At 49.7% G+C, this 21,044-nt stretch overlaps 1 protein-coding gene across 1 annotated transcript; it reads left to right on the forward strand.

Annotated features, from left to right (window-relative positions):
- The first annotated feature begins 1,101 nt into the window (after positions 1-1,101).
- On the forward strand, positions 1,102-17,160 carry TXLNA (taxilin alpha). Its single transcript, XM_012441042.3, has 11 exons — positions 1,102-1,189; positions 1,741-1,941; positions 3,140-3,466; positions 5,077-5,168; positions 8,298-8,468; positions 10,573-10,767; positions 13,646-13,765; positions 13,987-14,061; positions 14,539-14,631; positions 15,661-15,756; positions 16,462-17,160. Exons 2-11 carry the CDS (start codon positions 1,773-1,775, stop codon positions 16,753-16,755), a joined length of 1,632 nt encoding a protein of 543 aa, XP_012296465.1. The 5' UTR covers positions 1,102-1,189; positions 1,741-1,772; the 3' UTR covers positions 16,756-17,160.
- Positions 17,161-21,044: the final 3,884 nt, after the last annotated feature.

A 21,044-nucleotide genomic window follows, 5' to 3' on the forward strand; every position in this document is an offset into this window, starting at 1 on the left:
AGGGGGATCACGAGGTCAAGAGATCGAGACCATCCTGGTCAACATGGTGAAACCCCGTCTCTACTAAAAATACAAAAATTAGCTGGGCATGGTGGGGCGCACCTGTAGTCCCAGCTGCTTGGGGGGCTGAGGCAGGAGAATTGCTTGAACCTAGGAGGCGGAGGTTGCGGTGAACCGAGATCGCGCCATTGCACTCCAGCCTGGGTAATAAGAGCGAAACTCCGTCTCAAAAAAAGGGAAGCTGAGAAGTTACCTGGGTACTGGTGTCAGACTTAACAATTTTGAATCCATTTTAACCACTCACTATCGATGTGACCTTGGAAGTTACCTAGCCTTTCTCTTACTGTCCTTTTCCGTAAACTGGGGATAACAGTACTTATTTCTTTTTTAATTTTTTTTTTCTTTTTAAGACGGGGTTTCACCATGTTGGTCAGGCTGGTCTTGAACTCCCAACCTCAGGTGATCCGCCCGCCTTGGCCTCCAAAGTGCTTGGATTACAGGCGTGAGCCACCATGCCCGGCCAACAGTATTTATTTCAATGAGTGGTTATGAGAATGAAGCTATCAGATATCGGAAAGCACACAGTAAGCGCTCAAGAAAACTGCTATTGTTATTAAACACCTCCTTAGGAAGAAGGACACTGAGGCCCAGGGAGAAAAAAGAACGTCCAGCCACACAGCAAATCCGTGATGAAGCTGGGATTGGAGTAGGGGTCTCCTGGGCCTCACCCCAGGGCTCTATCCCTTTTCCCGAGTCCTCGGAATTCCTGGATGGAGTCATATTTGTTCAAGGCCAGGGAGGAAGGCTTGACGGAGGCCTGCAGGAAACAATAGCTAGGCGCAAGGTTTTAGGAGTTGAAGCATAGCTTCTGCGAGATAGAAACAAGGTTGACCTGGGCATTTGTGCAGAATGACGGGCTCTTTTTGGACTCCCAGGACTACAGCCCCGTCTGCACCTTGGGCGCTGCTGCCAGCCCCAGCGTACGGAGGGACGCATAGTCCTTTCGCTGCCCCGCCCTCACAACGCGCCCGCCTCCAAGGCCGCCCTCGCTTCGTCCTTCCCAGCAAGCTCCGCGCCGGCGCCGGCTATTGATTGGCTGCGGCGGGAGCAGGCTGCTCGCCGGCAGCGGTTACTCGGGGTTTCCGGTGCGAGGCCAGAGCTGGGGAAGCCGTCGGACTTCGGCTGTGAGGTACGTGCCGCGGCGACCCGTGGGAGAGATAATCGGAGGGTGTGCGGGCCGGGACGTTCCTCGGCTTGTGGGCAAATCACGGTGACTCCGCGCGTGGGCCGGGGGGCTGTCTAGGGCTTGTGCGCATGCGCGGGCGTGCCTCGCAGCTGGAGGGCGCGCGGGACGTGGGTGGCTGTGCGCGCGCGCGCGGGGGGCGCACGTGGGGCCTTGGGGGCGGGGGCGGTGCTGGGACTCCGGCGTCCCGCCACGTCAGTCTCCGGCCCCGAGCCAATCCCGCGCTCGGCCTGCCGCGAGGGGGTTGGTTGTGCTGGGAAGTGGCTCCGAGGAGAAAAAGAGGCCTCTTTCCTCATCCGCTGCGGGAGCTGCGCCCCGAAAGCCTGCCCCGGCACGCCGGGCTCCCCTGACCCGCCAAGACCGGAGAGCCGTTGGCGCCCTTCGCCGGGGCCGGCCGGTCCGTTTAAGAAGCTTTGGGCGCCTGCTGTGGGGATTTCTGATCCAGACTGCGAAGAATTTCGAAGTCTGGAAAATTGCAACTGTGTTTGTTTCTAAAGGATCTCCTTCTGACCCAGCATCGCTCATCACAATGAAGAACCAAGACAAAAAGAACGGGGCTGCCAAACAATCCAACCCAAAAAGCAGCCCGGGACAACCGGAAGCGGGACCCGAGGGAACCCAGGAGCGGCCCAGCCAGGCGGCTCCTGCGGCAGAAGCTGAAGGTCCCGGCAGCGGCCAGGCTCCTCGGAAGCCGGAGGGTGTGTGCCAGCTCTGCATTGCCAGCGGGCAGGGGGAGGAGCTGTGGGCCTGGCCTCACTTCTGGACTTCAGAGGCCGAGGCCAGGTTGTCCAGAAGGAGGAGATGTAGAATGAGAGGCCAGTGCTGGGGCCGCGGTCCCTCCTGAGTCCCGGCGAGTTGGCGAGCCGTCCCCTCTAAGTACAGGAGCAGAGTTCTCTTCTCTGGAGAGAAGCTCCGACAGGATTAAGTCAGGTGGCAGCCAAACGAGGCACCCAATCAGGAAATCCAGGTCCTGTTAGAAACACCTCAGCCGCCAACAGCTAACTGCCCTTCCTGTTTTGAGGCATTTCTAGAACAATCTGAATGGCAAGAAATTGTTGGTGAGGGGGGAAGGAGATGGACTGGAAGTTGCTTCATGCCAGCCCTGTGCGCTGATGCTTTACATACTTTTATGTTCGTAACCAACATGTTCGGGTGATAATAGTAAGAAATAGTTGTGTCATTTTACAAGTAAATTGACTTAAAGAAGTTAAGCATCCATCACCTGAGTTTGGCAAGAAAAAAAAAAAGTTGCCGGGCGCGGTGGCTCACGCCTGTAATCCTAGCACTTTGGGAGGCTGAGACGGGAGGATCACCTGAGGTCAGGAGCTCAAGACCAGCCTGACCAATATGGTGAAACCCCGCCTTAAAAAAAAAAAAAAAAGTTAAGCAACGATGACTAATTTCTTTTAAAAGATGTTTTGAGGTTGGACGTGGCGGCTCACGCCTGTAATCCCAGCACTTTGAGAGGCCAAGGCAGGTGAATCACCTGAGGTCAGGAGTTCGAGACCAGCCTGACCAACATGGAGAAACCCTGTCTCTACTAAAAATACAAAAATTAGCTAGGTGTGGTGGTGCATGCCTCTAATCTCAGCTACTAGGGAGGCTGTGGCAGGAGAATCGCTTGAACTGGGAGGCAGAGGTTGCAGTGAGCTGAGATTGCGCCACTGCACTCCAGCCTGGGTGACAGAGCGAGACTCCATCTGAAAAAAAAAAAAAGTTTCGAATCTATATTCTGACAAGAACTAGATTTGTTGCTGAATGATGCTCCATTCTTGCTTCTCAGTTTCCATAAAAAAAGAAAAATTAGGCAACATTTAACTCAAACTGCTGAGTTTGGGCTTGAAAAATCCCAACCAGTGGTATAATCGTCTTCTTTCTCATCCTCTCCTGCTTTAGGGGCACAAGCCAAAACGGCTCAGTCTGGGGCCCTCCGTGATGTCTCTGAGGAGCTGAGCCGCCAATTGGAGGACATACTGAGCACATACTGTGTGGACAATAACCAGGGGGGCCCGGGCGAGGATGGGGCACAGGGTGAGCCGGAAGATGCAGAGAAGTCCCGGACCTATGTGGCAAGGAATGGGGAGCCTGAGCCATCTCCAGTAGTAAATGGAGAGAAGGTACCCTCCAAGGGGGAGCCAGGCACAGAAGAGATCCGGCCAAGTGACGATGTGGGAGACCGAGACCACCGAAGGCCACAGGAGAAGAAAAAAGCCAAGGGTTTGGGTGAGCAGAGAGTGGCTCTTTGTGCAGCTGGTGAGGGGAGGGAATTTGGACTTGATGTTCCCTGGGCCAGTCTGTTCTGCCAGGATTTAGAGGAAATGGTACTTCTCAGAGCAGCAAGTCACCCTAGTCTAATCAAAGCCAGGGATGTGGGAGTCATGCATAGAAAGATGCAGGGGTTCCCAGCACAAGGCCTTCTGGCTTTTGGAGCAACAAGGGGTTGACGTGCAACCTGCTCTCTCTTTGAGACAATGGAGAGCAGGAGGTCCGAGTAGCCTCCTGTGCCAGCCAGTATTACCTGCCTTGTGACCTTGGGTGTGCCCCTTCTCCTCTCTGGGTCCTAGTTTCTACTTTTGTTTATAGTAAGAAAATCAGAATAGCCCAGAGTTGGAAACCCAAATGTCTGCATAAGCAAGGCTCCATAAAGATAGAGCCTACTTTAGCCAAAGGCTTTACTGCTATTTACTTAGTTGCTCTTAACTAGCCAACTGAGAACAGGCAAAACTACAGGCTGGGTGCAACCAGCCTTTTTTTTTTTTTTTTTTTTTTTTTTTTTTTTTTTTTTTTTAAGAAAAGCCAGAAATCTAGATCTCTAGATTTTTTCATAGTTAGCAGCTAAAATGGTAGGAGCCAAACAAAACCCATCCGTGGGTTGGATTTGGCATGTATGCCAGTGAATTGCAGTCTCCGTGCTGATCTCTCGGGCCCTTCTCGGGAGGCAGAGGGAAGGCTCCCTGACTCAGGCACACGCAATGGGAAATAGGCAGTGACCGTCATTTGATGGTAACATATATATATTTAAGAATCTAGGCCAGACACGGTGGCTCATGCCTGTAATCGCAGCACTTTGGAAGGCCAAGGTGGGTGGATCACCTGAGGGTCAGGAGTTCAAGACCAGCCTGGCCAACATGATGAAACCCCATCTCTACTAAAAATACAAAAAGTAGCTGGGCATGGTAGTGCACACCTGTAATCCTAGCTACTTGGGAGGCTGAGGCAGGAGAACAGCTTGAACCCGGGAGGCAGAGGTTGCAGTGAGCCAAGATTGTGCCATTGCACTCCAGCCTAGGTAACAGGGTGAGACTCCATCTCAAAAAAAAAATAAATAAATAAAAGTCTTAGGATCACATATATGGAAAGTATCTTCATTTTAAAATTCGAGGTTTGTCTACTTTGTTGACAAGAGTTTAGTATTTCTCAAGGAGGCTAAGATGCTTACTCCTTTTTGGATCCTACCTCTGTCAGGAGGGTGGGCCTTCCTTGCATTGAAACAGTAGCCCTGTAATCATAAGTGGGACACATTTCGTCTATTGGTAGAGCAGGCAATTTTTTTCCTCCCACCATGGTGCCCAATAAGGAGATTTCACTAGGGTCCAGTCATTCATTTGATGAGCATTTGTTGAGCATATGCTCTGTGATGGTACTATGGACAGTACTGGGGCTACAGTGAAGAAAGGATTGAGTTGGTCCCTATATCAAGGAAGGCAGCTAATCAACAAGCAAAATATAAGGTATCATGGGGAGGGCTATCTTCAGCACTCACGAGTATGAGCCCAGGCCTGGAGGGGACCCCTGGAGAAGAGGGTGCATGTCTTTTCTCCTGTGCTTTGCAGGGAAGGAGATCACGTTGCTGATGCAGACATTGAATACTCTGAGTACCCCAGAGGAGAAGCTGGCCGCTCTGTGCAAGAAGTATGCTGAACTGGTCAGTTCCCCTCTCTGCAGGCACCTTCCCTGCCTTGGGAAAATCAGCATGCCACCTGGTGTAGGGTTGGGGGTGCAGGGGCAGGTAGGTGGCTTGATTCCTATTCAACTTTTCTCTGAACTATCTGTTAAATCGGGTCACTTCCCAGCCAGCTTCTTCAGGGCTGTACAGTAAGAGAAGAAACTGCACATTCCTTCAAAGAAGTTTCTCAAAGAATGATTCCAAGATGGTAGAACCCTTGTTCCTGGCCTGAGTTGAAGACACCATGTGATCTTGATGCATTTTCCTCAAATACAGATGCATAGAGCCATTATCACACTTAATAAAACTAACACTAGTCACTTGATACTTTTTTCCTTTTATAACGGAGTAGTCTTCTTGTCACTGCCTCCTCATATTCCCATGACATTGACTTTTTTTTGAGACATTGACTTTTTACAGAAACCAGACTAGCTGTCCTGTAGGATGCACCCTGTTAGCTTTGTCATCTCTGGTAGCATTTTACTTCCCTACCTTCTTAGTGCCTGTAAGTGAAGTAGAAGTTAGCTCTAAAGCTTGATCCAATTCAGCTTCAACTTTTTTGACAAGAAATTTTCATACGTAGTATGAAGAATACTCCTCTGTACTTCATGCTCCCTCACAATAAATACAAAGTGTGCCCTTCCCACTCTGTTGTAACATTGTTCAGTGGGTTGAGGTAGAGCAACCAAATTCTTTCGTCAGGTTCTCCATCAGAATTTGAACTGCAGATTCATTCATTGATGGTCATAGCCTATTTATTTTAAAATTCATTCATTCCATGCACATTTATTAATATTTTCCTGTAAGGAACTTTGCTCATCTGTAAAATGGGAAATGTCATACCTGCCTAATGATACTCTTATAAGGATTAAATAAGAAGTATAAAGAATATAAGCACCCTTTTAGAGTGATGCAGCCAGGGAAAAGTTGCTGATGCAAGAGAGGAAGTGAGTTGCTGGAGTGGTGTTCTGAGTAGAGGGGAGCTGAGGCCCAATGCCGAAGAAGGGGACTTGGCTGTGGTAACCACATGGCTATGTCTATGTGACTGGAGGAGAAGATGGGGCAGGTGGACTGGCAGATGTGGAGCTTGTGCCCCTCATTCTCTGGTTTATTCTGTTTTGAGATTTGTTGAGGACGATTAAATAGTTGTCTGGAAGGAGAGGAGTTTGAATAGCATGTACATTGTTTTGGGATTTCTGGTCTTCCTGAAATTGGTGGCCATGAATTTAAAGTGAGACTCTTCAAGTAGGGTTGTTCTAGTGCTGTTTAAAGCAGGAAGGTGCTTTACTAGGGTTGCAGTATCTGGGGAAGGGCCAAGAGAGTGAGGGTGTAAGAAATCTAAGCCAGGTAATAAGGTAAGTGATTATTTTAAAGGAGAGTGGAAGAATGGTTGAGTCAGTGGATTGGGGGTCCTATAGGGTAAGAAACTTTCTGAGGATCACAGATTTTGATTGGAATGGCTAAAAAGATAGGTAGTAGTAGTCCTGGCCTGGGCTGCTGGAAATTGAGATAGTGAGTGTGCTTTCTGGTAGTGACAAAGTCTAGATCTGCGCTGTCCAGGATAGAGCCATCTCTAGCTAATTGACATGTGGCCAGTCTGAATTTGAACATCCTATAAATGTAAGATACACATCAGATTTTGAAGACTTAAGCAAAAACAAAGAATATAAAACATCTCACTTTGTATTTTTTTTTAGTAGAGACGGGGTTTCACCATGTTTGCCAGAGTGGTCTTGAACTCCCGACCTCAAGTGATCCACCTGCCTTGGCCTCCCAAAGTGCTGGGATCAAAGTTGTGAGCCACCACTCTCGGCCTTACTTTTTTACATTGATTTCATGTTGAAATTGTAATGTTTTGGATATTGTGTTAAATAAATATATTATGACTGGGAACCGTGGCTCACGCCTGTAATCCTAGCACTTTGGGAGGCCCAGGCGGGTGGATCACAAGGTCAGGAGTTCGAGACCAACCTGGCCAACATGGTGAAACCCCATCTCTACTAAAAATACAAAAATTAGCTGGGCATGGTGGCACGTGCCTGTAGTCCCAGCTGTTTGGGAGGCTGAGGCAAGAGAATCTCTTGAACCGAGGAGGCAGAGGTTGCAGTGAGCCGAGATCTTGCCACTGCACTCCAGCCTGGGTGACAGAGCAAGACTCAGTATCGAAAAAGGAAAAAAATAATAAATATATATATATTCCTCCTAGCTTAATTAATAATTTTAGTTATAGATATAACTAAAGTTAATTTCACCTGTTTCTTTTTACTTTTTTAGTGTGGTCAGTAGAATATTTTAATTACTGACATGGTTTGCATTATATTTCTGCTGTACAGGCCTGGATTCTACTAAAAATACAAAAATTAGCCAAGTGTGATGGTGCATGCTTATAATCCAGCTACTCAGGTGGCTGAGGCACGAGAATCCCTTGCACCCAGAAAGCTGAGGTTGCAGTGAGCTGAGATTGCACCACTGCATTACAGCATGGGCACCAGAGTGAAACACTGTCTTAATAAAAGTAGTGACCAGGAGGGGTCATGGGAGGGGAACTGAGCTGGGAAAAGGACTGGGTTTGCGGAAGAGGTGAAGTACTGTGAGGCCAGGGAGTCAGAAGGATTGTCTGTTGATACTGAAGTGACCACAAATGAGAAAAGTAATTATGTTGGGAAGGGCGCTGGTGCTAACCCAGTGCTAACGTTTTGAAGGAATGAGAGGGAGCGATGGGGGTCTGTTAATGGGCACAAGGTAGAGTAGCAGGTGGTCTCATCCTTGGGCATGAGTGTCCAGCAAATTGGGGAAATGCAACAGCCTGAAGTGGCTCTAGTGGCCCAGAGTCAGAGCTCGAATAGGAATTGGCACCTGCTGGCTGTGTGGCCCCTGCTTGCCCTAGTGAGTGTCCATTTCTCTCTCCCTATGGTGGACCCTTTGGGGTTATTGTGTGCAGTTCATGGGAGGAGTATATAAGTGTCAGCACAGCATCAGCCCACGACAGCACTCATGGCCTGAGGGGGTGCAGGTCAGGGCAGCTCAGGAGACCCTAGACCTGCGTAGTGATCCCCACCAGGAAGGCCCCACAGAATGCTCACCTGCCCTCCCTATCCCTGTCCTCAGCTGGAGGAGCACCGGAACTCACAGAAGCAGATGAAGCTCCTGCAGAAAAAGCAGAGCCAGCTGGTGCAAGAGAAGGACCACCTGCGTGGTGAACACAGCAAGGCCGTCCTGGCCCGTAGCAAGCTTGAGAGCCTATGCCGTGAGCTGCAGCGGCACAACCGCTCCCTCAAGGTAGGCGCTGGGCACCCTTGAACAGGTAGCTCTGGTTTCCTTGACTTCTGCCTGGTCTTTCTTTTTATTTATATTATCCAAAACATTATAGTTTCAATGTGGAATACTGTAAAAAAGCAAGGCTGGGCATGGCGACTCACATGTAATCTCAACACTTTGGGAGGCCACAGTGGGTGGATCACTTGAGGCCAGGAGTTTGAGACCAACCTGGCTGACATGGCACAACCCCATTCTACTAAAAATACAAAAATTAGCAAGTGTGCCGGTACATGCCTATAATCCAGCTACTCAGGTGGCTGAGGCACGAGAATCCCTTGCACCCAGGAAGCTGAGGTTGCAGTGAGCCAAGATTGCACCACTGCATTACAGCATGGGCAACAGAGTGAGACACTGTCTCAAAAAAAGTAGTGGCCATGCACAGTGGCTTACACCTATAATCCCAGCACTTTGGGAGGCCAAGTCAGGCAATTCGCAAAGTCAGGAGTTCGAGACCAGCCTGGCCAATATGGTGAAACACCGTCTCTACTAAAAATACAAAAATTAGCCAGGCATGGTGGTGGGCACCTGTAGTCCCAGCTACTTGGAAAGCTGAGGCAGGAGAATCACTTGAACCTGGGAGGTGGAGGTTGCAGTGAGCTGCGATTGCAGCCTGGGTGACAGAGCAAGGCTCTGTCTCAAAATAAATACATAAATAAATAATTTTTTAAAAAAATAGTGCAGAGTTGTGGCATAGAAATACACTTTCTCAATAATGCCTTACATTAGAGAGTACTACTTGTAACCATTTGAAATGTATTAGATAAGGATAAGGTGCTAAGAGAATCCATAATGCACTGGCATCAGTATTTCTCAATGAAAGACAGTCCCCTGGTAAGCGGAGGTCTGGCCCTGACAAGCAGCTCTCGTTCCAGAGGTTGGTCAGTCACGAACCTGGGTCTTTCCAACGTTCTGCTGCTTCTGTGGCGAGGGCAGTCTGTGGTTACAGGAAATTTACATACATTCTTCCAACTTACCTTTTAATATGTAAAAATCTTACATGTAGTTTCTAGCATGAAATTATTATACATGTACCATTTCATATCCTATTTTTTTTTTCACTTTACATAATGTATATCCCTATCTGTTTGTGTAGGGCTATCTTTACTCTTTTTTTTTTTTTTTTTTTTTGAGACAGAGTCTTACTCTTGTCGTCCGGGCTGAAGTGCAATGGCGCGGTCTCAGCTCACTGCAACCTCTGCCTCCTAGGTTCAGTGGATTCTTCTGTCTCAGCCCCCTGAGTAGCTGGGATTACAGGCAACTGCCACCACACCCGGCTAATTTTTTTGTATTTTTAGTATAGACAGGGTTGCACCATGTTGGTCAGGCTGGTCTTGAACTTCAGACCCTGTGATCTGCCCACCTCGGTCTCCCAAAGTACTGGAATTACAGGCGTGAGCCACTGTGCCCAGCCTTATCTTCACTCTTTTTAACAGCATAACATCATTATATGGATACATTATATTTTATCAATGCCCTAGTTAAGACATTTTTGGGTTCACCATTTTTCACTATTACATATAGAACTATAGTGAAAATTCTTGTTATATTTATTGCTGGTCAGTTATATAGAACTTACCTGTAGGGTAAGTTACTGAAGTGAAATGGCTAGGTCAAAATATATGCAGATTTTTAATTTTAATAGATTTTACTGGATGTCTTCCAGTGAGGGGGCAGTGTACCTCCCCCATCAGAAGTGTTGAGTGCCTAATCTGCACAACTTTGCAAACCCTGGGTGTTACTAAATTTTAACAGCTTGGTCTCTGGGGGCACAGGGAACAAATGCACATTAATCTGAAATCTGGAAGAATAGGCCTTAGGAAATCCAACTTACTTCAGAATGACACTTACAGGTGTGCCTGCATTTTTCCCAAGGGCGACAATCTCATTTGTCACCTGATATACAGAGGGGACCATTGGAACTCACATTACACAACATCCTGGAGCCTGGCTACTCCCTCACTTTGGGAGCAGGGAGGGCTTTTGGCAGAGACTATCTGTAAACTAATTGGGGGAGCCTTGTGAGGTAGCAGTGGATGATGGCTCTAGGGCTGACTTCTCTGCCCAGGAAGAAGGTGTGCAGCGGGCCCGGGAGGAGGAGGAGAAGCGCAAGGAGGTGACTTCGCATTTCCAGGTGACATTGAATGACATTCAGCTGCAGATGGAACAGCACAATGAGCGCAACTCCAAGCTGCGCCAAGAGAACATGGAGCTGGCTGAGAGGCTCAAGAAGCTGATAGAGCAGTATGAGCTGCGAGAGGAGGTAAGGGTGTCATGGACAGCAGTCATGGCCTAGAAATTATAAGGTTTTGAGTGTGTGATAGGCACTGGGACAGTACCTTTTCAGGCTTCATCCCATTCTTCTTTCTTCTTCCTTCCTTGGAAGGAGAGTAATGTTATTCCTCATAGATAAAAAAAACAGGTGTGGAGAAGAGGCTCACTTACAGCCACACAGCCCTAGGTCCACAATGCCTTGCCCCAAACTACTGGGCCAGGTATCTTTTGGAATGAGAACTATCCACATTTTAGAATGGAGGTACGTATATGGACTGTGTGTTATACAGCACCCTCAGCAGGGCTTTGGGGAAGCTAGACACGTTAATGTTTATGCAATAGAACTTCCAAACACACGTAGATTATGGGCTTACAGTGATGCTGGTCAAGTTTGGCTGCCAGCTTATGACAATTTTCATTTTCAGAGCTTTGTAGAATTTGGAATCGCAGGGGAGGGGCTGTAGCTGTGATCAGTGATGGACTCCAGAGACGATGTCCACTGATTCCTTGCTGCTCCTGCCACTTAAAAGGCAGGATGTCAGACCGGGCATGGTGGCTCACGCCTGTAATCCCAGCACTTTGAGAGGCTGAGGCGAGCAGGTTACCTGAGGTCAGGAGTTCAGTACCAGCCTGGCCAACATGGTGAAACCCTGTCTCTACTAAAAATACAAAAAAATTAGCCAGGCATGGTGTGGCATGCCTGTAGTCCCAACTACTTGGTAGGCTGAGGCAGGAGAATTGCTTGAACCCAGGAGATGGAAGTTGCAGTGAGCTGAGATTGTGCTACTGCACTCTAGCCTGGGTGACACTGCAAGACTCTCAAAAAAAAAAAAAAAGGCAAGATGTCACTGCCTTTGTGACTGCATTGGCTTCCAACCCAGGCACTTGAATCTTTGGGTCCCCCATGCCAGTCAACTGGGTGTTCAGGGCACGTTCTCATCATGAGAAGGGAGACCTGCAGCCCCCTTACAGGGCTGACAGAGGACCTGGCCTGGATTAGGCCCTTTCCTAGCCCATGAAGATATGGCAGTGGGTGAGACGGGCGAGATCTGACCTCTTAGGTTCATAGGTCAATGTGATGAACAGGTGTGCAGGACCAAGAGGGCACTCCCCTGACCCACCTGTTTCCTTGCCATACTTCATCCTCTGGGAACAAGGCTGCTTGTTTGGTTTGAGGGGAGTTGGTTTGGTTCTTATCCCTCAGCACTGAGACATAGAGGCTTCCTGGACTGCTATAGTGAGACACAAACTTAAAGAATCTGAATACTCGCTTTCTCTCCCTGCAGAGCAAAAAAAAGACTTAGTACTGCCTGTGGAGAAGGAGGTGCAGAACTACCAGGCCCTGCTGCTGCTTCTTTACAGTCCTCCCAGACAGACACAGGCACTTTCATCATACCCAAACTGGACTTATCTTCTAGGCTCTTTCCCTTCTCCATCCAGAAAATGGAGTTATTTTCTCTTATTTTAGCAAGTCCAGTTGATTTTACCTTTGAAATAGCACTTGAGGGCCGGGCGCGGTGGCTCATGTCTATAATCCCAGCACTTTGGGAGGCCGAGGTGGGTGGATCACGAGGTCAAGAGATCGAGACCATCCTGGTCAACAAGGTGAAACCCTGTCTCTACTAAAAAAATACAAAAATTAGCTGGGCATGGTGGCGCACACCTGTAGTCCCAGCTACTTGGGAGGCTGAGGCAGGAGAATTGCTTGAACCCAGGAGGCGGAGGTTGCGGTGAGCCGAGATCGCACCATTGCACTCCAGCCTGGGTAATAAGAGTGAAACTCCGTCTCAAAAAAAAAAAAAAAAAAAAGCACTTGAGTCCTTCACCTTCTTTCCATCCCTGCTCTCTCTTGCCTGGCACAGGTCCCCAATGCTTCTCCAGTAGGCAGGACAGGCATTCCTTGGGATGCACATGTCTAGTCTTTGCCTAGATATAACAAGTCTTTGCCAGCTGAGCTAGGCTGTTGTGTTCTTAGAGGCATTGTTTTTGCCCATTCTTCCCATTTATTTTTTATTTGTTTATTTATTTTTTTTAAGACGGGGTTTCACCATGTTGGTCGGGCTGGCCTTGAACTCCCGACCTCAGGTGATCCGCCCACCTTGGCCTCCAAAGTGCTTGGATTACAGGCGTGAGCCACCATGCCCGGCCATATTCTTCCCATTTATAAGTGAATCAGGGACCACAAAAGTGAGGGCTCCTAGCCCCATAGGTGATCAATCCAGGGACCAGAGATTTGAGTGTGTTTATTGCTTGGCTTCTTGGGGACAGATTCCATCCACAGACCCATGTGATACCAAGGTCTTACTCACTGGGAGAGAAACAGGGTGAGGTTGGAAAGCTGACCTTCAGGCTGGGCGTGGTGGCTCACGCCTATAATCCCAGCACTTTGGGAGGCCAAGGTGGGTGGATCACGAGGTCAAGAGATGAGACCATCCTGGTCAACAAGGTGAAACCCCGTCTCTACTAAAAATACAAAAATTAGCTGGGCATGGTGGCGCACACCTGTAGTCCCAGCTACTCAGGAGGCTGAGGCAGGAGAATTGCTCGAACCCAGGAGGCGGAGGTTGCAGTGAGCTGAGATCGCGCCATTGCACTCCAGCCTGGGTAACGAGCGAAACTCCGTCTCAAAAAAAAAAAAAAAAAGAGCTGACCTTCCAGAGACTTGGGGCCCATGTTGTGTGGTACACATGGGAGTCAGCTTATCAGATTGAGATGGGGGAGGGGCTCGATCTGATAAACTGACTCCCATATGTACCACACAACATGGGCCCCAAGATGGGGGCAGAGTGCCGTGGTCTGTGCCTGTGGGGCCACCCTGAGAAAGGGAGCTCCTGACAAGCTGACTGCTCCCACCATCTTTGCTGCAGCATATCGACAAAGTCTTCAAACACAAGGACCTACAACAGCAGCTGGTGGACGCCAAGCTCCAACAGGCCCAGGAGATGCTAAAGGAGGCAGAAGAGCGGCACCAGCGGGAGAAGGATTTTGTGAGGCTCAGGCCCCAGGGTTTGGGTATGGGTGTAGGAGGAGGTAGGTTGGGCTCTGGCTCAGCTTATAGCCGGGTTATATGGGAGTTGTTGTCTGGCCAGACGAGGCACAGATTCCTTGAGTACCAGTCTGATAGCAGGAAGCCTGGTGCTTGTGGCTAAAAACCAAACACAGCCCCTGGGGGCTTCTGACACGATCTGGGGTTCTGTCTTGGAAATAGCTCCTGAAAGAGGCAGTAGAGTCCCAGAGGATGTGTGAGCTGATGAAGCAGCAGGAGACCCACCTGAAGCAGCAGGTGAGAGTGTATAACCTGACCCTGTGCCTTTCAAGTTCCCCTCACTGGGCCCTATCCTGCAGGGAATGAACTGGGACCCTCATTCTAGGACTGGTTCTGTGCTGGCTGCTCTGAGACCTTGGTTGATCCTTTGTTCTCTTTGGACCTGCACAGTACCTGTGTGGTGGTGACCAGGTAGTTAGGTGAGCTTAGAGGACTTCATTTGTAGCTCAGAAATGTTGTATTACTTTTGAGGTGGGAACAGAAAAATTTGAAAATCAACATAAAGGCAAAATAAAAGTCACCCTAAATTTCCTACTTTCCAGGCTTAGTATTTTGGATTACATCCTTCCAAATATACATCTTTGCTTTATTTTAAGGAAAAATAGTATCTCAGTAGAATTATTGGCTCAAAGAGTCAAGGACAGGTCTGAGTGTGTTGACCAGAGTGCCTTCCAGAGAAACCCAGTGTTATCTGTTGGCTACTTTCTCCACCAGCTTGCCCTATACACAGAGAAGTTTGAGGAGTTCCAGAACACACTTTCCAAAAGCAGCGAGGTATTCACCACATTCAAGCAGGAGATGGAAAAGGTAACGGTGGGCCAGGCCAGGCATGGCTGCTGGGGCATAAGCTGCTTTATTCAGAACGATTGGGCCTGCCTTCAGGAAGTTCCCATCTGGAGTGTCTCAAGGGTGGGGCTTCCCTTGTGAACCCTCAAGGGAAGGGGTCACAGCCTTTCCTCTTGAGGCAGTATCAGTGGTATGTATACCCTGAAGGTTGTCCTAGGGAATGGGGCAGTCTTAGTTCTTTTTTTTTTTTTTGAGATGGAGTGTCTCTCTGTTGCCCAGGCTGGAGTGTAGTGGCGTGATCTTGGCTTACTGCAGCCTCCACCCTCCTAGGTTCAAGTGATTCTCCTGCCTCAGCCTTCTGAGTAGCTGGGATTACAGGCATGTGCCACCATGCCTGGCTAGAGAGAGAGAGTGTGTGTGAGTGTGTGTGTGTGTTTTACTAGAGATGGGGTTTCAGCATGTTGGCCAGGCTAGTCTCTAATTCCTGGCCTCAAGTGATCCACCCATCTCAACCTCCCAAAGTGCTGGGATTACAGGTGTGAGCCACCATGCCCAGTATCATTTCTTTCTTTTTTTTTTTTTTGAGACGTAAGAGTCTCGCTCTGTCGCCCAGGTTGGAGTGCAATGGTGTCATCTCGGCTCACTGCTACCTCCCCCTCCTAGGTTCAAGTGATTCTGTGCCTCAGCCTCCTGAGTAGCTGGGATTACAGGCTCATGCCACCACACCTGGCTAATTTTTTTGTATTTTCAGTAGAGATGGTTTTGCCATGTTGGCCAGGCTGGTCTTGAACTCCTGGCCTCAAGTGATCCGCCCACCTTGGCCTCCCAAAGTGCTGGGATTACAGGTGTGAGCCACCATGCCTAGCCCCTTACCATTTCTTGTTATTGGTGGTGGACACTTGTGACTTCCTGGTGGTGAGATGGCACAGAGGGCATTTACTATACCCTGTAATACCTTGCCCCTTGGGATCAATCAGTCCCTACTTTGGAGAAACAGGTGCACAGAGAGCCTGGCTCTGACCATTTCCTTCTGTCTGTCAAATAACCTAGATGACTAAGAAGATCAAGAAGCTGGAGAAAGAAACCACCATGTACCGGTCCCGGTGGGAGAGCAGCAACAAGGCCCTGCTTGAAATGGCTGAGGAGGTGGGCTGTCTGTGATCTGCAGCCAGGGTGGGGGTGTGCACTTAGCGCATATCAGGCCTTTCCTGTATGTTCTACCCATCAGTGACACAGCTAGCATGAGGTAGAAGTGGGATTTGCACACATTGTCCAAGTCCAAAGTTAATGCTGTTTTCCCAGGGGAGGTGGTGAGCCCAGTGGTAGGTCTCCAGTGGGAGTGAAGGGAGCAAATGGAAGAAAGGAATAAACGAGCAGAAAAAACAGGTGCCAGTGATGTGCCTGGTTTACATGCAAAGCAGCCCAGGTAATTTGTGATTTCATGGCTTGTAATGTAGAAGAAAGGACCTAACACTGATGGAGCAGACTGCAAGCCGTACCTTGCTGCATGTTTTAGGTATGTGGTTCATTGAACCTTCTCTTGAGATCTGAGGATGGCATTAGTAGTCCTGTTTTACAGATGAGACAGGCTTAAAAGCCAAGTCCTTTGCCAAGGTCATGTGGTAGATAAATGAAGGAATATCTTATCTCCAAGCCATGCCCCTTTTTTGCACCACACTGCCCCACTTGAGAGCCCAGTCATGGCTTCAGCCAGGGCTGTTTCTTAGAGGGGGCCAGCTTCGGACTCTGGTCTGCTTGCTCCCAGCCTTGTTAAAGTGTTTGCCACCAAGTGGTGATGGTAAGTGGGGGGTTAATGGGGTATGGCCCTGAAGGTCTCATTTCTCTCTCTAGAAAACAGTCCGGGATAAAGAGCTGGAGGGCCTGCAGGTAAAAATCCAACGACTGGAGAAGCTGTGCCGGGCGCTGCAGACAGAGCGCAATGACCTCAACAAGAGGGTACAGGACCTGAGTGCTGGTGGCCAGGGCTCCCTCACTGACAGTGGCCCTGAGAAGAGGCCAGAGGGGCCTGGAGGTCAAGCACCCAGCTCCCCCAGGGTCACAGAAGCGCCTTGCTATCCAGGAGCACGGAGCACAGAAGCATCAGGCCAGACTGGGCCTCAAGAGCCCACCTCTGCCAGGGCCTAGAGAGCCTGGTGCTGGGGCATGCTGGGAAGGGAGCAGCAGCCCAGCCAGGCCTGGCCCATAAAAGGCTCCCATGCTGAGCAGCCCATTGGTGAAGTCAGAATGTTCTGACCTGGCTGGCATCTGACACTTGCAATTTTGGATTTTGTGGGTCAGTTTTACGTACCTATGGCATTTTGCAAGGCCTCATGCATTTATACCTGTAAGTGTATAGTGGGCTTTGCATTGGGGGTGGGGGTGTGTACAGATGAAGTCAGTGGCTCCTCTGTGAGCTGAAGAGTCTTGAGAGGGCTGTCATCTGTAGCTGCCTTCACGGTGAGTTGGCAGAACAAGTGACTTAAGCATTTCTCTGCCTGATTTGAGGCTCAGACCCCTCCCAGCCCTTCAGAGCTCAAGACAAGTGATACACCCAGGTCTTGACTGCATTTCTCTTGTGAGCAGGGCTTGCTTGGGCAGCTCAGGCTCTCCTAGCTGCTCTGGAGGCTCCTTTGCTTCTCTAGACCTGGAAAATGTGTCCCCAGGCAGAGCCCTGGCAGGGTGCTTAGTAGAGCTGGTGATTTCCTGCCTAGGACAAGGGACCTGGAGAATGTTCTTATGTGGGATGATGCACTGGTCGGGAGCCCCTTGGGCATTGCTTCCCCTGCCCTTTGGTAGTGCCAGGACCAGGCCAACGATGCTTCTCAGTAGCCTTATCATTCACAGGTGCCTCTCTAGCCTGCACAAATGATTGACAAGAGATCACCCAAAGGATTCTTTCTGAAGGTGTTTTTTTTTTCTTCTTTTTTTTTTTTTTTTGCACGTGACAGTGTTTGTATTGAGGATCTTCTGAGGAAGAGGGGTGCTGTGGCAGTGGCGCCTGGGTGCCTGGCCTCCAGTGTCCCACCCCCTTCACCACCCCACTTGGCTCCTTTGCCATCTTGGTGCTGAGGTTTCCTGTGTGGTGAGATCAGGTTGGTTGTTGTAAGAGAAAGGAAAGGGCTTCTGATGGCTTTGCCACAAGCTTACCTGTGGGTTTCCGTCCTGAGAGGCCACCCCCAGTTCCCATCAGCACTGTCTCCATGCAGCAGTTGCTGGGCCCCAGGTCCAGCTGCCTCCTTGGCTTCATGGGTTTTTCTGCTTCCTGCCCCCACCCCCACATGTACAGTCCTCAAGATTTGTCCTGATTCCATTTCCTGGCACCTCCCTGCCTGTCCTTGGGGATTCCACTTCTGTGTGGGAGCCCGTAGCTGTTGTCTGACAGGTAAGAAATGAAATTGAGCCGGGCGCGGTGGCTCGCGCCTGTAATCCCAGCACTTTGGGAGGCCAAGGCGGGTGGATCACGAGGTCAAGAGATCGAGACCATCCTGGTCAACATGGTGAAACCTCGTCTACTAAAAATACAAAAAATTAGCTGAGCATGGTGGCGCGTGCCTGTAATCCCAGCTACTCAGGAGGCTGAGGCAGGAGAATTGCCTGAACCCAGGAGGTGGAGGTTGCGGTGAGCCGAGGTCGCGCCATTGCACTCCAGCTTGGGTAACGAGTGAAACTCCATCTCAAAAAAAAAAAAAAAGAAATGAAATTGAACTATTGACTGGGCCCTAGAAATCCATAAAATGGCTGTAGACAGTTGTTTCTGTGTCCTATTCTCCCCGCACCCCTGTACATAACTACTATGTACTGCGTAGAGCCATTCTATATGCTGAATGTTCTGTTGCAAACTTGCCAGGGTATCAGGCAGTCTTTATGCAAAGCAGTCTTCTGGGACAATAGAATGAGTCACACACCAAGATGGATAGGAGGTTAGGGCTTTGCTTCTTGCTGTTTTTGTTTGAAGCTAGTACATTGTCCTTCAGGTCCTTCATCTTCCCTACCCAGCCCACTCTTTTAGCCCTTAAATCTCTCAGATAAATTGGTTCACAAAGAATGTTAAGGACTGAATCATGTATGACTGAGACCAGAGATGGCAAATGAATGTGGCACACCATTTCTCCACCTGCCCCAGGGCAGGTACCACCGTTCTGCATCAGAGTTGTCCACTATTCTCTGGTGTATCCTTACTTCGCATCTAGGTGCCCTCAAGCAGCTGTGTGAGTGTTGAGATCTCTTTGCCATCCCTGGCTGAGATACTGCTGTCCTGTGAAGTGTTTCCCAAGATCTTTTTCTTCCCCTTTGAATCCCTGTGTCTGGAGTAGTCCTTGCCTCTTCCTGCTCCAGTAGGGCCTTTTCCTTACCCCAGCCCCTGTGCCCGGCTTAGCTGGTACAAGAGTTGCCAACCCCACAGAGTGTTTGCTAGGCGAGAGAGGTGCAGAGAAGAGGCAGAGGTATGCACCTTCCCCCTTGAAGAGAGGGAAAAGACCTACAGTGGCCCACATCATTGCCTGACTCACTTCAGCTACCTCTTACAGCCCGTGGAGGGACTGGAGCTGCTGGATCCCAGTGTGGTGGGTGTGGGAGGCCACAGTGAGCAGGTGGCCCCAGCTGGGTTTCCCAGGTCAGGAATGTGGACACCAGACAAGATGCAGCCTTTGCTCACAGCTCCATCCATGTCTAGACCTTCAGGCCAGTCTGCAGATGGGAGTCCCTACCTTTTTCTTCCTCTTCATTGACCAAATCATAACCAATCACTACAGCTGCTCTGCTTCTGCTTTCCAAAGTAGCCCAGGTCCTGGGCCAGATGCAGGGGAGGTGCCTATCCATGAGTGAAGGCCATTGCCTTCCTCACCCGGGTGGGTCCCACACTTGTGACCTCAGTTTTAGGACCAAGAGCTGTGTTGGTTTCTTAGATTGCTAGCTTTTCCTCCAGGGGACCACAGCAAGTGAAGCTCAGAGTCCACGGCTCTGCTAACAATAAGCTGTTTTCAGGGCCTTGTCCAGCTGAGAGCTTCATGTCCACCAGATTCTGAGAGGTGTCAGCAGCACTTTTTTTTTTATTTGTTGTTTGTTTTCCATGAGGTTTTTGGACCATGGGCTGAGCTCAGGCACTTTCTGTAGGAGATTGTTATTTCTGTAAAGACGGTTATTTAACCCTCCTCCACCCCATCATGGCGGCCCTGAGGGCTGACCCGGAGGCCAGTGGAGCTGCCTGGTGTCCACAGGGGAGGGCCAAGGCGTGCTGAGCTGATTCTCCAGCTGCTGCCACAGCCCACCCACCTTGCACAGCACAGAGGTGGTCACCCCAGGGACAGCCAGGCACCTGCTCCTCTTGCCCTTCCTGCGGGGAGGGGGCTGCCTTCTGTTCCTGTAACTGCTTTCCTTATGGCCCAGCCCGGCCACTCAGACTTGTTTGAAGCTGCACTGGCAGCTTTTTGTCTCCTTTTGGTATTCACAACAGCCAGGGACTTGATTTTGATGTATTTTAAACCACATTAAATAAAGAGTCTGTTGCCTTACTTCTCTCCTGACCCGTGTGCTCCTTTGATGCTTCTGGATTGGATCCATTCAGCCCCTTCCATCATCACTGACTTGTCCAGGTCTGCTGCAGAGTGGCCATGACAGTGCTCTGGCATCTTGCATCTTGCATCTTCGAGAGTGCCTTCGAGCAGTCACCACAGCCACAGGACACTGGCAGATTCACTTGAGCTGCCTGAGTGGAGCCCTTGGCAAAGTTAGCAAGACCCTTGCATCAGAGAGGATCACTCAAAAAAAAAAAAAGTTGTCCTTGACCTTGGGGCTCATGGGCTAGAGAAGGGAAATGGTGCTTTTAGGTATAGACAGGTCAGTGGTGCTGAGAGCAGAGAGGAGGCCCCTGCGCCCTTCAGCAAGGGCTGGGGGTGATGCCTGGAATGGCCTGAACCAAAGGTCGGGTAGAAGATTAACGTCATTTAGTGATGAAATGGTATAGCTAGGAAGCAAGTGCATGGGATGGGACAAGGGGGTGAGGCTAGGCCCAGAGCCTGGGTACTAGGTTAAGGAAAGGGCTAGATCCAGAGGGCAGGGGGGTAACTGAAGGTGTTTCAATAGGAAATTGATAGGCTCCAGGAGGGGCCTAGGTTAAGACAAGTGGACACTCCTCACTGCTATTTGGGTCTGTGCTGTGGATAGGTGCCTATAGCCCTGGCCTGCCCAAGGGAATGCACAGGGGCCTCTAATTGTATGTATTCCTTAAGGAGAGCACATTCTCTCTTCAGTTTTTACACCCCCCATTTACCCACCTCAAGCCTGGGACTCCTGTATGGGAGAGATTCTGCTGGTGGCCTCACCCAGCACCCTGTTCTCTCTGGGGCCTGGGTTGGTCTGGCGCAAAGGAGGATATGTGCTGAATGCCCAAAAAATGGCAGAGACAACCCACATGCCCTTTCCTCCAGGCCTCACAA

The sequence above is a fragment of the Aotus nancymaae genome, unplaced genomic scaffold (assembly GCF_030222135.1).
Source record: "Aotus nancymaae isolate 86718 unplaced genomic scaffold, 86718_ANA_hifiasm-v0.15.2.pri h1tg000053l, whole genome shotgun sequence".
Taxonomy (NCBI): Eukaryota; Metazoa; Chordata; class Mammalia; order Primates; family Aotidae; genus Aotus; species Aotus nancymaae.